The sequence below is a fragment of the Schistocerca nitens genome, chromosome 1 (assembly GCF_023898315.1).
Source record: "Schistocerca nitens isolate TAMUIC-IGC-003100 chromosome 1, iqSchNite1.1, whole genome shotgun sequence".
Lineage (NCBI taxonomy): Eukaryota > Metazoa > Arthropoda > Insecta > Orthoptera > Acrididae > Schistocerca > Schistocerca nitens.
In genome coordinates, this window is record NC_064614.1 from 1017615129 (window position 1) to 1017640037 (window position 24909).

The 24909-nt window shown below is 38.4% G+C and overlaps 1 protein-coding gene across 1 annotated transcript in view; it reads left to right on the plus strand.

Annotated features, from left to right (window-relative positions):
- Nucleotides 1-24491, plus strand: part of LOC126196235 (putative tRNA (cytidine(32)/guanosine(34)-2'-O)-methyltransferase) — a 61043-nt gene extending 36552 nt beyond the window's left edge. Inside the window, exons 5-7 of the mRNA XM_049934548.1 lie at nt 2171-2380; nt 6734-6918; nt 24295-24491. Coding sequence (XP_049790505.1) covers nt 2171-2380; nt 6734-6918; nt 24295-24405 — 506 coding nt within the window. The 3' untranslated portion in view covers nt 24406-24491. The remainder of the gene's footprint in view (nt 1-2170; nt 2381-6733; nt 6919-24294) is intronic.
- Nucleotides 24492-24909: the final 418 nt, after the last annotated feature.

The window sequence follows — 24909 nt, forward strand, 5'->3', positions numbered from 1 at the left end:
AACACCAAGGTGTAGCCAGAACAGAAATGAACTCTTGTGCGGAGAGTGCAGCTACTTACACAAACATCGAATGTTCCAGAACATACAAATGTGGTAGATTTATTGAACCTTACAGAACTGATAAATACTAAATAACTGCAGGTATTAAGGTTACCCACAGCACACCAGCCAGTGGTTCCAGCTGCTACAGCATGCTACTTGCAGAACAGCTCTCAGAAATATTTGATGTAGACAAATGCAGACTGTTTTTCAAAAATGTGTCTTGCAAACATTACACAGTACAAAATTGACACAATGAGGTCAACAAAGATAGAGTGACAGTACTCACCTTCAGCACAGAGAGGATTAAGTTGGTCTTTGTCAACTGAGATGGGAATCTCTGTTTCTTGTAAAATATGCATGAATTACCATGAGAATAAATGAATTTGCAGTAGCTCAGGCAATATGTGTATAGTTTTTTCTCTGGAGGAATTGCTGGTTACTCACAAAAGCTGAACATTTGTTTCCTCCCGATCCATCCAACAAACTTCAGCCCATGCTTCAAACAATTATAAAAATGACAGAAGAGTTTTAACACACGTGTCGCACAACAATATATTAGAAAGTGAAAAGATGTAGAATCCTCTGGATGCATTTGGTTTTGTTTCAGCTGAGTGGAATGTTATGGAATTCCTGCTATCAAAAACTGTCTGTAGAAGATTAGTTTTTGAGGTGAATTTATCACGCTTTTTGGGCTGTTTTAAGTGTTTGTGGCAGATTTGGTGCAGTTTTTGTCATACGTATTTCAAGAAGCAAATGTCGAAGTTATTCTGATGATAGCGAGTAGGCACTCTACAAAACCTCAGTTACATCCATTTGCAAGGTATTGTTTCAGCTCTGGCTTACATTATTACCCCTGAGAGTGGTCATAAAAAAAAAAAAATGGTTCAAATGGCTCTGAGCACTATGGGACTTAACTGCTGTGGTCATCAGTCCCCTAGAACTTAGAACTACTTAAACCTAACTAACCTAAGGACATCACACACATCCATGCCCGAGGCAGGATTCGAACCTGCGACCGGAGCGGTCACGCGGCTCCAGACTGAAGCGCCTACACCGCACGGCCACACCCGGCCGGCGGTCATAAAAGATAGTGTTTAGATCAATCAGAGATTTTCTTCTTCAAGTATCACACAGAAGACATATGATGAAAATTTGTTGAAATATATGTGTAAGTTGAAATGTTTGTGTAAGTCATGTCATTTTCAGAAACTGTCACCTCGGCAACGATGAGGAAATGTAGTGGCCTCCTCTTTTTTGTTACACATGTATTGTATTGTTTAATGTGGATGATATACTCTACCTCATATATTTCATGTAATAAAATTAATCATCACATGATTGTAGAAAGATCATTTTGTCAGTGTATACAATTGAAAATAAAGGTTTCACAGAGTTTCATTTCGAAATGATAGCAAATTATTAATGATGTCCAAAACAATGATGGGAAGCAAAAACAAGGAGAATGTGGATGATCTAAAGCAAGAGTAGAAGCCATTCAGTATACTTTAACAACTGTTTAATGGCCATTTCATCAAATGACATACGCATTAAAACATACTCACTGTTGCATTGGTTGGTTGAGAATTCCAGGAATGTAGTTTTAAAACAAAGTTATCAAATGAATTATGAGAAGCAAACTTGCTACTCACCATATGAGACTGCAGTCATGTGTGTGAGTTGCATTTGCATGAGTATATGTATGTGTGTGTCTGTGTATTGTTGATGAAGGTGTTAATAGCCAAAAACTATAATTGTGTCTTTTTGTTGTGCCTATGTGCGACTCAGCATCTTTCCTTCTCATAATATACAACTGAATTGGTATTTTTTATTAAACAGTAATGGAAATGCCTGAATTATTGTGAGTTACAGATAAGCACTTGTATGATTATTTTTGACATTCACTTTCCTATAAACAGTGGTATCAGTCCTTTCACTTTTCTGTGTGATGTCTGTGCCAATATACCTGAAATGCAGTGCATCTTGGAACACTCCACAAATATAGCTAATTGCAAGATTGTGGCATAAGCCTCTAAGAGCCCATGATCTGACATTTACCAGACATGGAGAAAACATTTCATTTTGTTTATTGTACATTATTGTACAGATTTTGTATTGTCTTATGTTTCAGTCAGCCACAAAAGTGATTTTGATGAATATGTGCAGTCATATTTGGTGCTGTCTGCCCTCAATATCAGTACTCTCATATTAAAACCAGGGGGAACATTTCTAGCTAAAATATTTCGTGGGAAGGATGTTAACCGTGTGTATGCCAAACTGAAACAATTTTTTACTGAAGTCATGTGTGTCAAACCAAAATGTTGTCGAAATTCAAGCATAGGTAAGTACAAAGAGAGTATATATTCACAAGATGATTGATATTTATTTGTTCCAAGTCAGCTCTGATATCAATAATGTAACAGACAAAACAAGTCATTATTACTGTAGGAGAAAAAACAAAGTTTGTGGAATCTGAATCATTATACAACTTCAATTTTTTACATATTCAAGAAAATTTTATGTGTAGAGGTCAACTGTATTTCTTTTAACTGTTGCAATGGTGATACTGAAGTATTAATTTGAAAGTAGTTGTTCACATCCAGTTCCAAACCCTCTGTGACATTTTCTTCATTATCACTATGTCTCTGTTGTGCAGTTAAAATAACTCGTGACTTTTGACAGTTGAGCCCAGTGGAGAGAACATGGTCCCACTGATCAGGAAACACCAATGATGAGCCAGTTTTCCCTACAGCACCACTAATAGGTCAGCTGGCATAACATACTGTGCTTCCACACCACATGTAAACAATAGCACATGGTACTAAGCATCAGTCACTTCCATTTTTCTCAGCTCTTTTCCAAGTGTTGTGTTTTCAGTTGTTAGAGTGTTCAGTGTTTGTTAATTGCTGCTGTGAACTAGTGTTTCTGTATTAGCTTTATTTTAGTAGCAGTTTGATACACAGGGTGCTTTTGCTAAAAACGGGGACAAACTGTAGGAAATGGTCCCTGAGAGGCTAAGAAGCAAAACAGGTCATAAGCTCATATGACCACCATGCATTCCATGGCCTTAGTGGCCAGGCTGTACTTAGTAACACACTGTTGGGTTCTTGGAACATTAGTTACAGTGACCCAGTGGATGCTGATTGTGACCAAAGAGTGAACGTTAAGTTCTGCATCAAGCTCAGGAAAACCCCTAATGAACATGGACAATGGTTATGATGAAGCACTTTCAACAAACCATGTTTTTGAGTGGCACAAAAGGTTTTGTGAAGGCAGAGGTACAGGGCAATACAGTCACAGATTTGGTCACGCATCTACAGCACATACCAATGCAAACAAGGAGCATGTTAGGTAGTCATTGAGTGAAGATTGTAACTGTGCATGGGATATCAGAACAAATAAATTTGATTCATGATGTGTGTAATAAGATTTTATGTGAAGATTTAGGAAAATGGAAACTTAATGCAAAACTAGTCCCTCACACACTAACAGACAAATGCAAGGAGGAAAGACAAAGAATTTCTGCTGAACTACAGTATAGAGCTAGATATGATCAAACATTTCTGTCAAAGATTATTGCTGGAGATGAAAGTTGGTGCCACCAGTACGACCCTCGCATGACGTGTCGAATGGCCGAATCCTGAATCACCAGCCTCGAAAAAAGTCAAAGGACAACCTTCAAGAACAAAGACAATGTTGAGCACACTCTTGGTAGTTAATGATTAGCTCATCATGAGTATGTTCCTTCAGATCAGATAGTGAGCCAAGCCCTTTACATCAGAGTTTTGAAAGTTTGCGACAAGCGATTTGCCATCGCTGCCTTGGTTTGTGGCATTCTCAGGACTGGTCCTTAATGCATGACAACACAAGACCTGATACTGCTTTATCTATTACTGAGTATCTGGCCAGACATTTTGTTGTTGCCCTCCTACATCTACCATATTCGCCCAACCTTTCACCTTGCAATTTTTTCTTATTTCCGGAATTGAAAAGGCGACTGAAATGAAAGCTTCATCAAGATATCGCAGACATCCAACGGGCTGTGAAAAATGAGCTCACAAGCATTTCAGTTGAAGATTTCCCTGTTTGCTTCCAACTTCTCCAGGAATATTGACAACTATATATAAATAGCCAAGGGGTCTACTTCAGTAGGAGCTAGGATCATTACTTGGTAAGCACACTTGTCTGTTTTTAAAAAGACCTACCCTGGAACTGTTTTCATACAGGGATTATGCAGAATTGGAAAGGAAGGAAGTTAAGAATGATTTAGCAACACCAGGTCATCGTTCTCTGAAAACATAGAGGATAAGTAAAAGTTCCAGTAAATGGGTAACAAAGGTGAATGTATTCCAGCAGGATGTAATAAATAGATGTGTGTGGTTACCATTATCACAAGGAACACCCTAATTTAAATAAACTTACTTTCAGCCTAAGATAAGCAGAGTAAGTCATCTTTATGAAACTGACTGCACAAGAAACAACAAAACTGCTGATAATCAAAAGTGGTAGGACAATCATCCGTCACATTGGCTCAGCTCATGGTTTCATTCCAAATTGCTTACTGCTGTTTCAGTGCTGAAAGCAAAGTGAATATCACGATGGGGTGAATGCACAGTTTTCAGACAATGGCTTTCTAGTTTTCTGCTCCAAAATATTCCCCAGGATTCAACAAAAGCATAGGACATGCACAAAATAATATTTGATAAAGTTACCACAATGCAGTTGAAGAAAGCAGATATTTTGTTTTGAGTACAGAGAAATGTTCCATCTGAACCAAGCATGAAGAAGGCAGTGATACTGGAACCTGTAAAGCTTATCTGCAGAAAATTCCACTCCACCAACTCAACACCTGGCTTACAGCTTTCATGGGCAATAAAATTTTTATTTTCAGTATTTCATATACTTACTGATAAAATTAAAAATGCCGTCATAATCTACTCATTAAGAGCTATGATCTTATGTTAAAGGTTTAACAGAGTAAGTCAGCGTAACTCACGGTGTACAAATTACCCAGACTACATTCATTGAGTATTTGAGAATGAGAGCACTTAATGACCTCCAACTAACTTCCCACATAAATTCAAACTTTTATGCAACACTTTCTCACTGGCACACCCCACAAAATGACAAAAGAAAGTTTATTGCATAGTACATTTTTTTAATGTCCATGCAATAAAATTGCAGAATCAGGCAACACGTCAATTATTGTTGCTTTATTGCAAAATTCTATTCGCACCACATTTTGCAGATGGTATCCACATACACCACTGAACGTAACTGCAAAATTGTATCATTTATAAATGAAAGTTCGATTCCTTAAAGAACAGAGGTTGGGGAGTTACTGGTGTCAATCTAACTGAATGTATGTGGGCCAAGTAACAAAATACAGGACAAAAAACAATTAAAGTTTCCTCTCGGTGAGGTGGAAATGCTAACAAAAATAGTTTTCGAACATGACCCTACAGGACTGGTTTTTAATTGTGAGCCGTACCAATAAGGTAGTTGAATACACACAGATTCCTGAAGGATTGCTAAAAACATTCAACAGCCTGGACCGTACAAACATTTCTTTTTCGAAGACAACCAGTTTCAACAGGTTTTTCTGTCATCTTCAGGTCTTAAAAATATATTTTTGTTATGAAATATGTCCCTTTAACATTAGACCTCATGCCAAGTTGTCATTTGAATAAAAATCAGCACATTGTAAAAGGTTTGTCATAACTAAAATATTTGAAAATATACCTTTTGCAAATGGTCATGTCCATATATATTTGTTACTCACAGATGCTTGTTACATGACAAAAACACAATAGACAGTAGCACATCTGTTCAATAAGCTGGACATATTCTAAACGGTGAAAATCCAATGTTTAAAGAATGTTCAGCATATTTAAACAGATGTGCTACTATGTAAAGTGTTTTTGTGATTCAACAAGCATATGTGATATATGATTATGTTTTCAAATATTTTAGTTGTAACAAACCTTTTACAATGTGCTGATTTTTATCCACATGACAACTGGGCATGATATGTAAGTGTAAAAGGAAAACGTTTCATAACAAAAAGAGTTTTTAAGACCTCAAGATGACAGCCAAGACTGTGGAAACCAGTTGTCTTCAATAAAGAAATATTTATGTGATCTAGGCTGTTAAATGTTTTTAGCGGGTAAACAGATTGCTCCTTTGGTCTTCTCAAAATGAGGAAACTCAGTCATGAAGGACTGCTGGAAGAACAGATCAGAGAGATCATCATTTCTGCCGTGTCAATCGTCAGTTCCAGATCTAAGGAAGAGGACAGAGATTCTCTTGCAGTTGCACCACTTGTACCATAATTCTAAGCATTTATAAAATACTCTTTGACATAAGTGCTCTGGTCACTCTTTCCATTTTATGATTAACATTGTTTCCTTGATGGCCAGTTCACTACCACATACCAAAAGTACACATGATGCACTCAGCGCATACTGCCAATAAAAGTGCTGTGAACAGAAAATTAAATTAAATTAAATTAAAGCAGCTTCATATCTAATAATTGCTTTTGAACTATGTATGTTTAACACATTATGGTGGATTATTTACCATTCAAGTTAATTAAAATTTATCCATAATCATTTCTGCTGCATGTATAGTACCATTGGCTACTTAGTCTTTAAACAAGTCATTTCTGTTTCATTTGAGTTTTTTTGTGTTACAGAAGCCTATGTTTTATGCAAAAACTATTCTCCTCCTGTCAACTATGAGCCAACTATGCAGGCACTGCTGCCTTTGAAGGAAACCTCTGACTTTCTCACTCTGTCTCAGTCCACAAATGCTATTGTACCTTTTATATGCTGTGGTGAAGAAAGTCCATATGATGCAGATATGTGCTATCCAGTTGAGGTAAGTTTTTAAGTACTGTCTCTGTTATCATTATCTGGAGGTTTTTTATTAGCTTCCACTTAAAATCTGCTGTTTTTTATATGGTATAACCCTGCTTTTACATTCCTGGAATTAACATTTTCCCACCATTTACGGAATTTTTTATTGCTCCAATCAAATTTACTATGTGTGCAATGTTAATCACACCTGATATTGCATCAGCATATTTATAATTTTCCCATGATTTATGATTTGTAAAAAAAAAACGTTTGTGGAGAAAAAAATGACATAAAATGATGCTGGAATGATGTTGGCTGTCAAGTAGTGTTTACAAACATTAGATGGTTAAGTTTCTTGACATCAGGGTGCTTTGCTCAGCAAATTTGGAGCAGTGAATGTGTAAAAGTTGGAACAATTCATGCTGTACCTCCTGCCGCTGCCGAGTTCTACTCAGCAAGGTAGCTGATGGTAGTAACTAACACCCCATTTATTATATGCACGAACCACAAACAAAGTTGACACTCAGCACAGCGGCTGATTGGAGTGACCATAAAGGCATTTCCCATTTGCAGTCGCTCCCATTGTCCACTGCACCGAGTGTCAACTTCATTTATGCATATTTTTTTATTTTTTTTTAATAATCATAATAATTACTACCATATTTCATAAACCAAGTTTCCAATACTGCTTCTGTGTGGTCAAGGTTTGTTTGAATAAAGATATCATGACCAATCACAATCATTTCCAAACTGTCTCTATTGCACATGTGTAATTTCATGATTGAAAAAAGTGTGAGGAAGATCACAACAATCATATTTAGCACGTTTCATTGTTCAGCCACTTGTAGCACTAGTTGAAACCTCCACTCACTTCACATTGCTCATATGTTTTTGGTTTAAGCACAACACCAAATATGAATTTTTTTATACTAGGCAAAATGTGTCTCAAGAATTTATTCTCATTGTCAGGTGCACTGTTCATGTATGTATTTTTTGTGATGTTACACAAAAAACAATGTAAGTGATAGTTGCATGTGTGTTGAGTTTATCTGCATAACTGTGGAGGTCAGTACCTGATAACCTCAAAAAGATGAATACAGTGCAAGAGACATAGAACAACAAAGATACAAACACCGCACAAAATACTTATGTAAATATTTGTTCTTGATGATGAGAAAAAATTCTCAAAATGCATGAAAAAATATGTAACTTGTGCAGTATCCCATTATTTAAATAGTAAATGACAGCTGCAGGCTTTCAAAAGCATCAATTATGACATAAGAAATTGAGTCAGATGTTTCTACTTCCCAGACAGTTATCAGTTCCCATTACATCAGTGTTTTTCATTAGCAAATAAACCTTTATTAGATAATAAACAAACCCCTGACAAGTATTTTGAAGCCTATTACATACATATACATAAAGTGCAAAAATGCAAGAAGTTATCCTATACGTAATTTTTACAGCTTAAAACATTATTTCCCATATTTTATGTTTTCCTGCATTTTACGCCATTTTTCTGAAGTCCCTTGAAAAGTGTAAAAGCAGATTGCAACATGTTTCGCCGGTGCCACCTGCCATCCATCATTCTATCATGTGGGGATTTGTAGGACTCCCCTTGATAGGTCAGGGTGCACTACACAGGAAGCAGCTACTTGGGTAGCACAGTACTTGTGGAGTGCACATGAGGGTTCTTTAGGTTAGGCAGTAGTTTGAGGTGCGCCACTGAACACTCGCGAGTCAATATGCATCAAGAGAAGCCAAACAATGTTCAGAATAAAGACACTTCAACTGTCACAGTTTTATCAGTAAACTGTTGAAGTATTCGTAATAAAGTTACCGAATTTACTGCCCTCCAGGAAAGTTCTTGCACTCAGATTATTCTTCAGACTGAGAGTTGGGTGAGCATCGAAGTGGAAAGTTCTGAGATATTTAACAAGTCATGGAATGTGTATCAGAAAGACAGATTATAGGCCATTGGAGTGGGGGTGTTCATTGCAGTTGACAAAAATATTGTCTCTACTGCGGTGGAAGCTGAGTGTGACAATGAAGTCATGTATAACAGGTTTAGGTTAAACTAAGTTAATTATTGGATTTTTTACTGGGCACTTTATTCTGCTGTAATAGTTCTAAGTCTATGGTTAGTAACACATAAATATCCAGATCATGCAATACTACTTGGAGACGACTTTAACCTGCTGAGTGTAGACTGAGATGTCTGTGGATTTGTTGCGGGGGTACAGGCAGTCATGCAAAATACTTTTGAACACATTTTCTGAAAACTGTCTAGAGCAGCTAGTTCGGCATTCCACACACAATGGAAATATGTCAGATCTTGTAACTACAAATGGGCTGGACCTTATCAACAATGTCAGTATAGGAACAAGGATTAACGATCATGATGTCATTATAACAACTATGATTACGAAAGTCAATAAATCAGTTAAGAGGACTAGAAGAGAGTTTCTGCTAGATAGAGCAGGTAAGCAGTTATTAGCATCTCCCTTAGACAGTGAATTGGCATCACTTAGTTCCAGTAAGATGGATGTAGAGGATTTATGGGTAAAGTTTTAAACAGATTGTAAATCGTGGTCTGGAGAGTGATGTGCCTAGTAAGTGGATAAAGGATGGAAAAGAACCACCATGGTTTAATAACGAAATTCAGCAGAGACTGTCACACTCTCGGTTCAAAAGGGAATGCACAAATGACAACAAGCGAAGATTAGTAGATTCTTGCATCTGTGAAAAGATCTAGCACAAAGCACACAACAATCACCACAGTCACTCCTTAGCAAAAGTTCTGAGAGAACCAAAGAAAATTCAGGTGTTATTTAAAATCGCTAAGCAGGTCTAAGGCTCCCATTCAGTCTCTTGTTGGCCAGTCTGGTGTGGAAGCTGAAGATAGCAAAACGAAAGACGAAGTTTTAAGTTTCACGTTCAAGAAATCATTCACACAGGAGAATCGTACAAACATACCATGATTTGACCAGACAGACAGACTCTCATATGTACATTATTACATAGTAATAAAGATACCTGGTGTAGAGAAACAGCTGAAAGATTTGAAAGCAAATACATCACCAGGTCCGGACGGAATTCCAATTCGATTTTACAAAGAATACTCTAGAGCATTGGCCCCTTACCTTGCTTGAATTTATCAGGAATCGCTCACCGAGCACAAAGTCCCAAGCAACTAGAACAAAGCATGGTGGCTCTAGTATACAAGAATGGTAAAAGAACAGATATGCAAAATTACAGACCACTCTCCCTGACTTCTGTTTGCTGCAGAATCCTTGAACATATTCTCAGTTTCAGTATAATAAACTTTCTTCAGACTGAGAAGCTGATGTCCATGACTCAGTTTTAGAAAGCACCGCTCGTGTGAAACTCGGCTTACCCCCCCCCCCCTTTTTTTATTTTTATTATTTTATTTATCCCCCCACATGATATACTGAGAACTATGGATGAATGATAACAGGCAGATTCCATATTTCTAGATTTCCAGAAAGCATTTGACACAGTGCCCCCCTGGCAGCTGTTAATAAAGGTAAAAGCATATGGAATAAACTTACGTATGTGTGAGTGGCTTGAAGACTTCTTAAATAATAGAACCTAGTATGTTGTCCTCAATGGCGAGCGTTCATCAGAGACAAGGGTATCGTCAGGAGTGCTCCAGGCAAGTGTGATAGGACCATTGTTGTTCTCTATGTACATAAATGACTTGGCTGACAGGGTGGGCAGCTATCTGCAGTGGTTTGCTAGTAATGCCTTGGTGTACCATAAGGTGTTAAAGTTGAGTGACTGTAGGAAGATGCAAGACGACATAGACAAAACTTCCAGTTGGTTTGATGAATGGCAGCTAGCCCTAATTGTGGAAAAATATAAGATAATGCAAATGAGTAAGAAGATCAAACCTATAATGTTCAGGTATAGTATTACTAGTGTCCTGCTTGACACAGTCAAGTCATTTAAATATCTGGCCGTAACATTGCAAAGCGTTATGAGATGGAACGAGAATGTGAGAAGTGTGTTAGGGAAGGCGAATGATTGACTTCAGCTTTTTGGTAAAGGAGACCGCATATAAGATGCTGGTGCAACCTATTATTGAGTAGAGCTCAAGTGTTTGGGATCCGTACCAGGGCAGATTAAAGGAAGACATTGATGCAGTTCAGAGGTGGGCTGCTAGATTTGTTACCAGTAGATTTGAGGTACATCTAAGTGTTATGGAGATGATTGCGCAAATTTTGAGAACTGGCATTTGAAGCTGACTGCCGAACCATTCTACTGCCACCAACATACATTGCACATATGGGCCATGAAGATAAGATACAGGAAATCAGAGCTCATACGGAGGCATACAGGGTGATCTTTTCCACCATGTACAAACTCCTAGGGATTGATCAGTGAGAGGATATGCAGCAAAAAAGGTCTAACGAACATATGTCCAGAAATGCATAGTTTCCATGGTAGGAACCATTTATTCAGTCGTACTTTGTTACAGAGACTGTGGTCTAATATGTGCTGTACAAATCAGCCACAATTACAATATGCATGGTTTTCTCCTAGAGGGTCATACTGTTCCTCATATGTCATGCCCTAGCACTCTCTCATGCTACAGTAATTGGTAATGTTGCATCTGATTTACTTCTCTTACTGACTCACCTTGCAGTAGATGTTATGCAGCGTTGTACGATTAGTTTCGTATTGGAATCAAGAGCTTGCTGATATGGTGTTTACTTACAGAAAGGCAAATGTCAATAGGCAGCAGGTAGCAAGGTTGTGTCAGGAGACCTAGCCCTGCCAACAACAACCACAGCTTTTAGTGTTTGCCATTTCTACATCTACATCTACATCTACATACATACTCCGCAATCCACCATACTGTGCGTGGCGGAGGGTACCTCATACCACAACTAGCATCTTCTCTCCCTGTTCCAGTCCCAAACAGAACGAGGGAAAAATGACTGCCTATATGCCTCTGTACAAGCCCTAATCTCTCTTATCTTAGCTTTGGGGTCTTTCCACGAAATGTAAGTTGGCAGCAGTAAAATTGTACTGCAGTCAGCCTCAAATGCTGGTTCTCTAAATTTCCTCAGTAGCGATTCACCCGAGTTCCTGAAGCATTTCCATAACACTCGCGTGATGATCAAACCTATCAGTAACAAATCTAGCAGCCCGCCTCTGAATTGCTTCTATGTCCTCCCTCAATCCGACCTGATAGGGATCCCAAACACTCGAGCAGTACTCAAGAATAGGTCGTATTAGTGTTTTATAAGTGGTCTCCTTTACAGATGAACCACATCTTCCCAAAATTCTACCAATGAACCGAAGACGACTATCCGCCTCCCCCACAACTGCCATTACATGCTTGTCCCACTTCATATCGCTCTGCAACGTTACGCTCAAATATTTAATCAACGTGACTGTGTCAAGTGCTACACTACTAATGGAGTATTCAAACATTACAGGATTCTTTTTCCTATTCATCTGCATTAATTTACATTTTTCTATATTTAGAGTTAGTTGCCATTCTTTACACGAGTCACAAATACTGTCCAAGTCATCTTGTACCCTCCTACAGTCACTCAACGACAACACCTTCCCATACACCACAGCATCATCAGCAAACAGCTGCACATTGCTATCCACCCTATCCAAAAGACCATTCATGTAGATAGAAAACAACAGCGGACCTACCACACTTCCCTGGGGCACTCCAGATGATACCCTCACCTCCGATGAACACTCACCATCGAGGACAACGTACTGGGTTCTATTACTTAAGAAGTCTTCGAGCCACTCACATACTTGGGAACCAATCCCATATGCTCGTACCTTAGTTAGGAGCCTGCAGTGGGGCACCGAGTCAAACGCTTTCCTGAAGTCAAGGAATATGGCATCCATCTGATACCCTTCATCCATGGTTCGCAAGATATCATGTGAAAAAAGGGCGAGTTGCGTTTTGCAGGAGCGATGCTTTCTAAAGCCGCGTTGACGCATGGACAGCAACTTCTCTGTCTCAAGGAAATTCATTATATTCGAACTGAGAATATGTTCGAGAATCCTGCAACAAACCGATGTTAAGGATATTGGTCTGTAAGTTTTTCTGAGACAGGGCTCAGGAAGCAGGAATTCATGAAGGACATACCTAAAATGTTCGGATACCAGACTTGGAGGAAAATGTGATTAACACTGTGGTAGGCAACTGCCGTGTCAGTACCAGGCAGTTAGCCCGCCGGTACATGGTACGCCAGACGACCACATGGAAGATTCTCCATAATTTTTACTACCCATATCACTTACAGTGTGTGCAGGGCTTACTAGCGACAGATTTTGCACATCGGAAGCAGTTTTGTCACTGGTTTCTTCACCAGGCAAGCACAATTCTGTGCTTTGTGTCATCCATCCTATTCACAGATGATGCCACCTTTATATGGAGTGTTATCTTGAGCTTTCATAACAGTCATCTGTGGGACAGTATGCAGAACCCCTATGGTATGGTGACAGCGAATCATCTGTATCGGTGCAGCTGGAATTTGTGGGCCGGGATAATTAGCAACCATATTTTGGGACCAGTCTTCCTTCCACGTCGCCTAACAAGCTGGACCATTCGGCTTTTCTTGCAGGTGACTTTGCCTCTCCTGCTGGAAAAAGCACCATTGATGACTTGAAGGGTTATCTGGCTGCTACATGATGGTGCTCCAACCCACTTCACAGTTAACATCCGGACGTACTTCAGTCGTGTCTTCCCGGACGAGAGGGTCCAGTTGCATGACCTGCTTGGTCACTAGATCTCAACCTATGTGATCTCTTGTTGTGGGACCATCTCAAAAGTATTGTGTACGCAGAGCCAATTTCAGATGTGGAGAAACTGAAGCAGCATATTCATACTGCCTTTGAAACAGTTCGAATGCAGCCTGTTCAGTGTGAACATGAGAGACAGAACACGCTACAGCATGTACACGCATGTAGTGAAGCACATGGAAACCATTTTCAACACATAATGTAATTGTGCCTGCATGGTATAGCACATATTAGACCGCAGTCTCTGTAACAATGTATGATTGAATAAATAGAGTTTGTACATGGTGGAAAAAATCACCTGTATAGACAGTCATTTTTCCCTCATTCTGTTTGCGAGTGGGACAGGGTACCATCCGCCACACACCATGCAGTGGCTTGCAGAGTATCTGTGTAGATGTAGATGGTGCTGGTATTCCTACAGAGATTTATGCAAGAGGAGGCAAGATCCTAAAAAATACTATTTTTTGTTACTGTTTCCATGAGACTGAAAACATGTCATGTCCCAAGAACTATATCTTGCAGAAGAAACAGAACATTCAGAATATCCCACAGGAGTAATAGTTGTCTACTAAATAGTTTTAAAGGTAGATACCTTTAATACTTAAGAGGTAGCCATATTTCATCAGGATATGCAAAGTAGATCTTTTCATATTGTTAATATGATTATGGATTATATGTTTCTTGAGTTAATGATTCTAAACGGTATTAAATGTTGGGAATCTGTTGAGTTAGGAAATAAAGATACATAACAATCACAAAAATTTCATATTTACAAATAATTTTAGGTCAACACTGCAAATTAAAAAGCTGAAATAGAAAAACTCAGAATGACTGAGGAAATTCAGCTGGACATCAATAACAAGTAGCAAAATATATCATTAATACTCCTCAAAGTGAAGAAACATGAAAAAACCTTTAGAACATTCTTTTTAAACTTTGACCACATCTTTTGCCTAAAAACTCCACACTGATCAGATTAATGCATTTATTCCATTTTTCTTGTCTTCTATATTTCATTATCAACTGGTATGATCCAAGCTTTCACCAAATGTATTTTTAAAGCTGTAAATGTTTGTGTATAGTACATGCCAGTCCCGACATTTGACCAGATGAATGTGGTAAATCCAAAAAACCACCCTCACATTAGCCAGTACAATTGACAATTAAGAGCCTATGATTGTATCTAGACCATCCCCATCACCCAAGTTTGGCATATTATGTAGCCCTGGCAAGTGTGTTACAGAACTCATGACTTCATGATTTCAAGGTGCTCTCCATCAGAATCAAGAAAATACCAATTTGTAGAAACGAGATCTTTTTCAAGCTTGAATTTTCTGACTTTCTCTCTTCTGTGGTGCACAGAATGGCATTTTTCTTATTCCAACTGTCACATTTGGGTCCACATATGAAGAACATATAAACACATCAACAGCATACTATGGCCATTTTCATTAGGTTGTAGGCAAATCATTCTGCCATGTGACACTACATGTGGTCTCTGCAAACCATTACAGGTTTTGTTCGCCAACAAAACTGAGGACAGATGCTGGCCATATACAACACAACTACTGTGTTTATGTATCACTACTGAGAGGGAGTGTAGGTGTCCAGGCAAAAGATGTCATAATCTGAATCAGGTGTTGAGCAAATATTTTTCTGAAGCCCGACATGGGCAATGGGGGCAAGTGACAGAAGAAAGTTTGTGAACTCCTTTGAATATGTTACGCAATTGTTCTCATTTGCCTTGACTGAAGGACAGCACAGAAACTGGCACAGTTCTGAGCAAAACACATAATTTCCGTTGAAGAGCATGATAACCAACTAAACTCAGATTACTCAGATTATGAAGTGATTTCTAAAGTCACAGTATTTACCTTCCTGCATAGCTGTGTTGGATCTGTGGGTTTATAGAATCCCAGTCATTCTTAGAAATGTATGAGAATTCTAAAAGAATTAACCATGCAGGACCATCTGCCTCCTCTCGTGGACTATGCATAGTACGTAGCTAAATGGGACTAATAAAAATATTTTAAAAATTAGTTACAGTTAAAAAATAATAAGGGTTAAACAAATTGTAAATTTTACTGGCAGAAAAATACTTGATTGCATGTTACACTGAGGAGACAGAAGTCATGGGATAGCGATATGCTCATATACAGATGGCAGCAGTATCATGTACCTAAGTTACTGCATTGGCAGAGCTGTCATTTGTACTCAGGTGATTCATGTGAAAAGCTTTGTGAAGTGATTGTGGCCTCACAATGGGGATTAACAGACTTCGAACCCAGAATGGTTGCTGGAGCAAGACGCAAGGAATATTCTGTTTCAGAACTCATTAGCGAATTCAACATTCCGAGATTCACAGTGTCAAGAGTATGCCAAGAACATCATATTTCAGGCATTACCTCACACTATGACCATGCAGTGGCCAATGGCCTTCACTTAACAACCAAGAGTAGCAGTGTATGTGGAGAGTTGTCAGTGCTAACAGGGAAGCAACACTGCGTGAAATAACTGCAGAAATCCATGTGGGGCATACGGAAAATGTATCCATTAGGACAGTGAGATGAAATTTACATTAATAGGCTATGGCGGAAGAGTACCAATGCAAATGCCTTTGCTAGCAGCACAGGATAGCCTGCAGCACTTCTCCTGGGCTCGTGACCAAATCTGACAACTGGAAAACCGTGGCCTGGTTAGACGAGTCCTGATTTCAGTTGGTAAGAGCTGATGGTAGGGTTTGACTGTGGTGCAGACCTCATGAAACCATGGAACCAGATTGTCAACAAGGCACTGAACAAGCTGGTGGGGGCTCCATAAAGGTGTGGAACGTGTTTAAATGGAATGGACTGGGTCCTTTGGTTCAACTGAGCAGATCATTGACTAGAAATGGTTATGTTTGTCTACTTGGAGACCATTTGCATCCATTCAAGGACTGCGTGTTCCAAACAATGATTGAATTTTTTGGAAGACAATATGCCACATCACAAGGCCACAATTGTTCACATTTTGTTTGTAGAACATTCTGGACAGTTTGAGCGAACAATTTGGCCGCCCAGACCGTCCCATATAAATCCCACCAATCATTTATGGAACAGAATTGTGAGGTCAGTTCATGCACAAAATCCTGCATTGGCAACACTTTTACAATTGAGGGTGGCTACAGAGGCAGCACTATTCAGTATTTCTGTGCGGGGAGGGGGGGGGGGGACTTCTAATGATTTATTGAGTACATGCCGTGTTGAGCTGCTGCAATACACCAGCAAAAGGAGGTCCAACACAATACTGAGAGGTATCCCATGACTTTTGTCACCTCAGTGTATGTGGTGTTACATATCATACAGGTAGAGTGATGTGTAACCCTGTATCTACCTGGCAGACAAATAATGCTCGTGGACTAGGAGCATTTTAGTGACTAAATATTAGGAGGGTGCAACTGTTTGTGGTTTTGTTACTTATTTTTGCACATAATTAGCATGCCAAGGAATGTCGCATATCTTCAAAGAGATACATGCAGAAACAAAAGAAGCATATGGGTCATTCATTCATTCATTCAACAATTTGTCAAACTGACTTATACACCCTGTAACGTCCCACCGGTTAGTGAGTAGTTAAAATGGTTTAAATTACTGTGAATAGCTTGCCTTCGGTGTCCTTGACAACTGCATACATGAGCACAAATATGCTTGTTCAATAAATACAGGATACCATAATGGATTTCACTAAGTGATGTAGGACACAACTGAAGTAAAGTAAGTACATAGATTTATTCCCTTCAAAACCTGTAGCTTATGAGCTCATGATCAATCTTCCATGTAATAAGCCTCATTGTTACTACTACAGCTAACCGATGGTAGCACATACTACACTGGTGATATTAATAGTCCAGATGCAGTGATTTGGTAGAAATGCATGTGTGAAGCCCATTGCATTGTTCAACATTAATACTCAGCAAAGTACAAATATAAAGCCACATATCATTCTGCCTTTTGCAATATTAAATCAAACTGTTTAACACTCCGAAATAATCCGTCACTGCACTGTCCTAATATGCTGTTTTAGACAATGTCCAACATATGAATTGCTCTATCGTAAATCCAAACCTGAATCATGTACCAAAAACTTATCTCAACTGTACTCACATATCTGTCCTCTAGTGGGTCCAACACTCATCTACTCTAACAATACTCGAGGCCGAGTGTTTATACTCTTCCTACAATGTACTACTGGTTATAATAATACAAAACATGATTTATAATATGAAATAATTTAACAACATTGTCAAACACTCTATAATATTCCCTACTTTGCTAGTACAAGTTTAAGACATTTTCGAAACACTTAAAAATCACATTAATATTGAAATTGTAGAAATAAGCATTCTAACAATGCTAAATGATCAATTATCTGTATTTTGTTAATTAGGCTTGAGATTTAATTCGTGCCATTTACATATGATGAGAACAAAATATATTATTCTTTTATCTAAACATTTTCCATATATTAATTTCCTGAATCTGATTTTGATTGCTTATGGTACAAACGGTATTGTAACTGCTATTGTTTGGTATTGCTATTATTCTTCTAAAAGCCTTTTTCCTATTATTGAAAAGTAATTGAATTTAATTACAGCTGGAGATATAAGAGCATTGATCTAGTGTTACATAATGCGGGGATGGTAACCGTAAGACTGGAATGTTACAACCCTTAAGCAGCATGTGAGGAAGTCTTGTATAGAAATACTTGATTAATATTTATGGAACACAAATACACTTCAGGTGCAAAAATTCAGAACTACAAGAGCTGTCATAGTCAAATCTGACAACACACACAGGGAAAACAGCAGTTACTACCAAATACTTGAGAGGAGGTTTGAAAACATTGTCTGCATGGAGCTGGCATGGCTAATCAGTTATGTTCTTTAGGAACTTTTCATCCCATCACTTAATTTACTGAGACAATAAAAGTTATTCATAAATTCAAAGAAGACAAGCATTCTAAGCAGTTCAAGTTCTGTGAAAGTAACAACTACTTCTGTTTAGTTTCTGTCCACAAGGTATGAAAAAAAAAAAGAAATGAAATTGACAGTGAACAGGAGCCTGATATTTTACCAATGCATGTGTTTACTGACACACAGTGAGAAATTGAGCAAAATTTTAGCAAAATGCAGCAGATACCAGTCAGATTAACTGGAAAAATCTTAAGGAAATATAATCTGCCCACAAAGGAGGCAGTGAAGATAATCCTCATTCAATCGAGTTTTGAATATTATCAGTTGGTGTATGACCCTTACCATATAGGATTAATAGAGCAAATATAGAAGAGCAGTATGTTTTGTTACAGAAATATTCATCCAATCCCGTTGAGAGGTGATGTGCAACCAAGAAAGCACACCCCTCTTAAAAGTACAAGAACTCATTCTAATTACAGTCTTGTAACACGTTGCTTCCTCCCAAAAATCTTACAAAATGTCCTTGACATTAAACTTTGAGCTCTTATGGAGGGCCACCAACAGCTGTTCCTTCCATGCACCAGGAATTGAATAAAGAGAGGAGAGGAAATGATAGTGGTACTCAATGCACCATACACTGTTGGGAGGCTTGCAAAGTACAAGGCTACTAAAGTATTACATGTAGAAATATGATTGACGAATGAAGAGAACCATAAATTCATCAAGTTTGCATTTTGCACTCTGCAAATGTTCTGTGAATGCCCTCTGGTCACAAGTCATAATCAAGTTCGTTCCATACATTATGCAGCAAACTCCTGTTGATGGACATCAAAGCAGCATCGATGCAGTCTCTGATCTGATCCAGAGTTCTTGGCAATGGGGGTTTGTAAACACCATCCTTAATCAACCCCCAAAGGAAAAGGTCACGAGATGTAGGTCAGGCCACTTCTGGAGGGGGAGGGGAGGGCTGCAAAGTGACAGAACCACATTATCTTCACCATTATACCCAATCTAGTGATGTATAAGTTCATTGCTTAAATAGTGACAAATTTTGATGCTCCAATGAGGGGGGGGGGCATGGGGGGGGGGGGAGGGGATCCCATCTTGGTGGAAGATGAAATTCTCAAAATCAGCAATCAGTTGTGGGAACAACCACAACTGCAATGTATCAAGATACCTCTCACAGTCTACTCACAGAAAAAAAATTGTCCATACAGCCTTGTCTGCAACTTTGCATGAGGATTTTCAGTGCCCCACATTCACAGTATGCCAATTAACCTTTCCAGATAAGAAAAGTTGCTTTGTCAGTGAGTGTCAGCTTGGAGGCTAAATGCTCATCCTCAGGTGTTCACTGTATTGTGATACAAAACTGAAGGCTCCAGCCATTATCTTCTTGTTTCTAATTATTGCACTGGCTGCACACAATACAGTTTAAAACATAATTGCCATCATAAAATCTACTGCACAGTTTGCTGTAGTATTCAAAATGCATGGCTTGCAGGACTGTCAACTTTTTTGGGCTACGTGCAAAACTTTCCCTCATCCTCTCCACAGTTGCATCTGGCACACTTGGACAACTAGTACTTTTCGGTTTACAGAGACATCCAGTGCCCCTAAACTGTCTGCACCAAAGCACAATGCTTCATTTACATTTCTTTTCCCGTAATTCCTTCTGAACACATACCACATTGTTGTAACAGGTAAACATCTCATGGACAAAAACTCTTTTCTTGCTTTGACACCATTTTGTCAAGGCACTGCACTTGTACTGCCAGCTGATGGGTGATTTTATGGTTCTATTAATGCATCAGTCATGTTTGTATCTGTAATACTTTGGAAAATATGTATCTTTGAAAATGAATGAATCATGAAGTTTCAATGAAGCTCACAATTTGCAGCTTTGCCACCAAAACTGATAGTGGCATTTTGGTTCTGAATCAAGTGGAAGGACTGAACCAGAGACTTCAAATGTTCTGTGATGAGCTAGACTGAGACTTCCTGAACTTGTGTCATAGGGTCCCCCTAAATGTGTCAGGTGTACGCTGCACATCAGAAGCTGTTACTCAGATAGCTGACAGTGTGCGGTGTGCACAAAAGGTTTTTTTTTAGATTAGGTGACTGTCCATTCAATCCAGACAATGATAGCCATAGGAAACCCAGAAGCATCAGTGTAAGAGCGAAAAAAATTCCTCCCACATGCGAGAGTATTAAAATCATAATGGTAAGCTGCGAAAGCATTTGCAACAAAGTGCCATGATTTGAGGCATTCCTGAAAAGCAATGAAGCTCACATAATACTAGATACAGAAAGGCAGAAACAGGAAATGGAGGTGGTGTATTTGTCACAGTAGACAAGAAACTCAAATTCACCAAGATAGAAACTGAAGCTGCACATGAGACTGTTCGGGCAAAACCCAGTATCAGGGTTGTACATAAAATGATGACTGGATCATTCTATCACCCACAGACTCATCTCCTGATGTAACCAGAAACTTCAGAGAAAATCTCAGTTTGCTTGTATGTAAGTTTCCCAGTTGTACTGTAATCATCAGTGGTGACTTTAATCATCCAACAATCAATTGGGAAAATTACAGTTTTGTTAGTGGTGGATGTGAAAGACATCCTGTGAAACATTACTAAATGCCTTCTCTGAAAACTACCTAGAACAGATAGTTAGGAACCAGGCATGATGAAAATATATTGGATCTAATGGCAACAAATAGACCTGATGTCTTTAAGGATGTCTGCATCAAAAATGGTATTAGTGACCATGATGCTGTTGTAGCAACAATGGTTACCAAAGTAGTGTCATATCACAATTAGGAACTTGAAACTTTCAGCAGAGGGCAGGAGCATGTAGAGGAACTATGGCTCAAGTTTAAAAGAATAGTTGATCATGCACTGGTTAGATATATACCCAATAGTGCAGTTCATAATGGGAGGGAACCTCCATGTTATACAGTCACTGTAAAGAAACTTCTAAAGAAACAGAGATTAATGTGTAATAGGTGTAAAACAAAGCGTACAGATATAGCTTGAGAGATGCTGAATGGAAAGCGTTTGGCTGTCAAGAGAACAATGCATGAAGCCTTCAACCATAGCAGAATATTGTCAAATGACATTTCACAAAACCCAAAGAAATTCTCGTCATATATAAAGGCTGTTAGTGACACCAAAATTAATGTACAGTCCCTAGCAAATGAGACAGGAACTCAAATTGAGGGTAGCAAAGCAGAGAACTGCCCCAATTTAATCCTCACACCACTGAAAAGATGAATGAAATAAGTATTGGTGTCAATGTACTGAGAAACAGCTGAAATCATTAAAATTAAATAAAGGTCAAGGGCCCATTGGAATCCCTGTCAGATTCAAAAAAATGTGTGTGAAATCTTATGGGACTTAACTCCTAAGGTCATCAGTCCCTAAGCTTACACACTACTTAACCTAAATTATCCTAAGGACAAACACACACACACACCCATGCCTGAGGGAGGATTCGAACCTGCGCCGGGACCAGCCGCACAGTCTATGACTGCAGCACCTTAGACCGCTCGGCTAATCCCGCGCGGCCCTGTCAGATTCTCTATTGAATTTATGACTGAGTTAGCCCCTCTTCTAACTGTAATCTATCATAGATCCCTTGAACAAAAAGTTGTGCCCAGTTCTTTGAAAAAAAGCACAGGTCACACCAATCTACAAGGAGGGTAGCATAAGCAATCCACAAAGTACCAACCAGTATCCTTAACATCAATTTGTTGTTCAATCTTAGAACATATTCTGAGCTCAAACATAATGAGGTGTCTTAGACAGAATGATCTCCTCAATGCCAACAAGCATTGATTCCGAAAACATTGATCATGTGAAACTCAACTCGCACTTTTCTCACATAACATACTGAAAGCTTTGGATTAAGGTAGTTAGGTAGATGCAGTATTTCTTGATTTCCAAAAAGCATTTGATTCAGTACTGCACCTACACTTAATGTCAAAAGTATGATCATATTGGGTGTGAAGTGAAATTTGTGACTGGATTGAGGACTTTTGGTAGGGAGGACACAACACGTTATGTTGTATGGAGAGTCATTGTCAGATGCAGAAGTAGCTTTCTGGTGTGCCCCAGGGAAGTGTATTGGCACGCTTGCTGTTTATGTTGTATGTTAATGACCTTCCAGATAGTATTAATAGTAATTTCCGACTTTTTTTGCAGTTATCTATAATGAAGTACCTGAAAGAAACTGCATATATGTTCAGTCAAATCTTGATAAGATTTCAAAGTGGTGCAGAGATCGGCAACTTGCTTTAAATGTTCAGAAATGTAAAATGATGCAATTCATAAAACAAAACAAAAAATGCAGTATCCTATGACTATAACATCTGTGAGCCACTGTTGTAATCGGCCAACTCATACAAATACCTGGATGTAGCAGTTTGTAGGGATATGAAATGGAATGATTACATAGGCTCAGTTGTGGGTAAAGCCGGTGGTTGACTTCAGTTTATTGGTAGAATGGTAGAATACTGGGGTAGTGCAATCAATCTATAAATGGGGTTGGTTACAAGTCACTCATGCGACCAGTTCTAGAATATTGGTTAAGTGTGTAGGACCAAGAGGGGATATTGAAGATATACTATACAGAGAAGGGCAGCGTGAATGGTCACAGGTTTGTTTCATCCATGGGAGAGTGACACAGAGATATTGACAGAAGTGGACAGAAAGTCTCTAGAAAATAGACGTAAACCATCCCAAGAAAGTCTGTTAACAAAGTTGCAAGAACGGTTTTTAAAGATGATACTAGAAATATACTACAATCCTTTACATATTGCTCACACATGTATCATGAGGATAAGTTTGGATTAATTACTTCACACACAGATGCATTCAAACAATCATTCTTCCCATACTCCATACATGAATAGAACAGGAAGAAACCCTAATAACTGGTACAACAGGATTTATCCTCTCCAGTGCACTTCATGGTGATTGCAGAGTGTAAATGTAGATATTTTTTATCAGAATGTGATATAACTTATTCAGAAGACTTGGTAGGAAAGAATTTAACAATTTTTTTTCCCCCCAAGAATGAGGGAGTGATTCTTTTATTATTTTGCCTTCAGTTTTGATTAGTAGTAACTATGACATCTATTAAGACTATTGAGGGGGGGAGGCTGATTACTATACAGCATGGACTGTTGAGATGCTCCTGATTTTTGTTGCAATTGCACATCTGTACACTTTGAACATGTAGGTGTTTCAATATATTCAAATAGCTATGTGTGTAACAATTCATGTCCGGCAGGACTGACACATATTTCAGTGCATCATCAGGCAATAAAATATTTACATATTTCAACTTCAGTAATAGTACTTAATACACGAATTTTATTTTAAAAAATGATAGTGCTGTAAAAGCTTCTTATGCATCACAAGAGATTATAAAAATAGCTTGTTCATTTGTGATATTACGGTATTATTCCACATTTTGAATTTTCTGTTAAAATGTCACCAACCAGCCTTTTACGTGAACTTTTACTTTATAATTATTAGAAACATGTCCCCTGCATTCTTTTCTCCTTATAATATCTCTCTTTGTTTAAATTACCCACCCAACATCTGAAATCTACTTATTCTCATGAATTTGTTACAGTTGGATGCAGAAGGAAAGCATGTACCTCTCCCACCAGTTCAGGAACCTATTTCACCGCCATATGCGAAGTACCTTATGATGAAGAGAAACAATGAGCTTCCAAAATATTAAAATCAGTAAATGTTTTGCGAAAATGACCTGGATCTACCACGGTTTTGTTTTATATAAATTTTATAAAATAAATATGTATAAATTAATGTGCTGATGTTCTCCAGTTTATTTGGTACTAAGTAATATAAGTAGAAGTTCTTGATGAATCAGATGTTAAATTTGTCACAATAACTCAGACATATTGCTTTAAAAAAACCGTTCCAATTTTTGTTTAATGTGAAACAGTTGTGATACATTCCCAAAGGAGGCATCCTCACAATTTACATAGAATTACATTTAAAGTTTTATTTCATTAGATTTTGAAAATTATTTTAGAAGGTGGTCTGTGTTCTGTTCATTGCGTATGGAGAGTGAAAATCAGAAGTTTCAGTCCACTTTGTCCAACATGTATCTTTGTAAGTTGGCAGTAGTAGCCTGAATATTGTTCCAAGTTCACCCAGGGTTCACAGACAATTGGTTTACACCAAGGACTTGAGGTATCCCCTATAAGAAGAAGTCACAGGA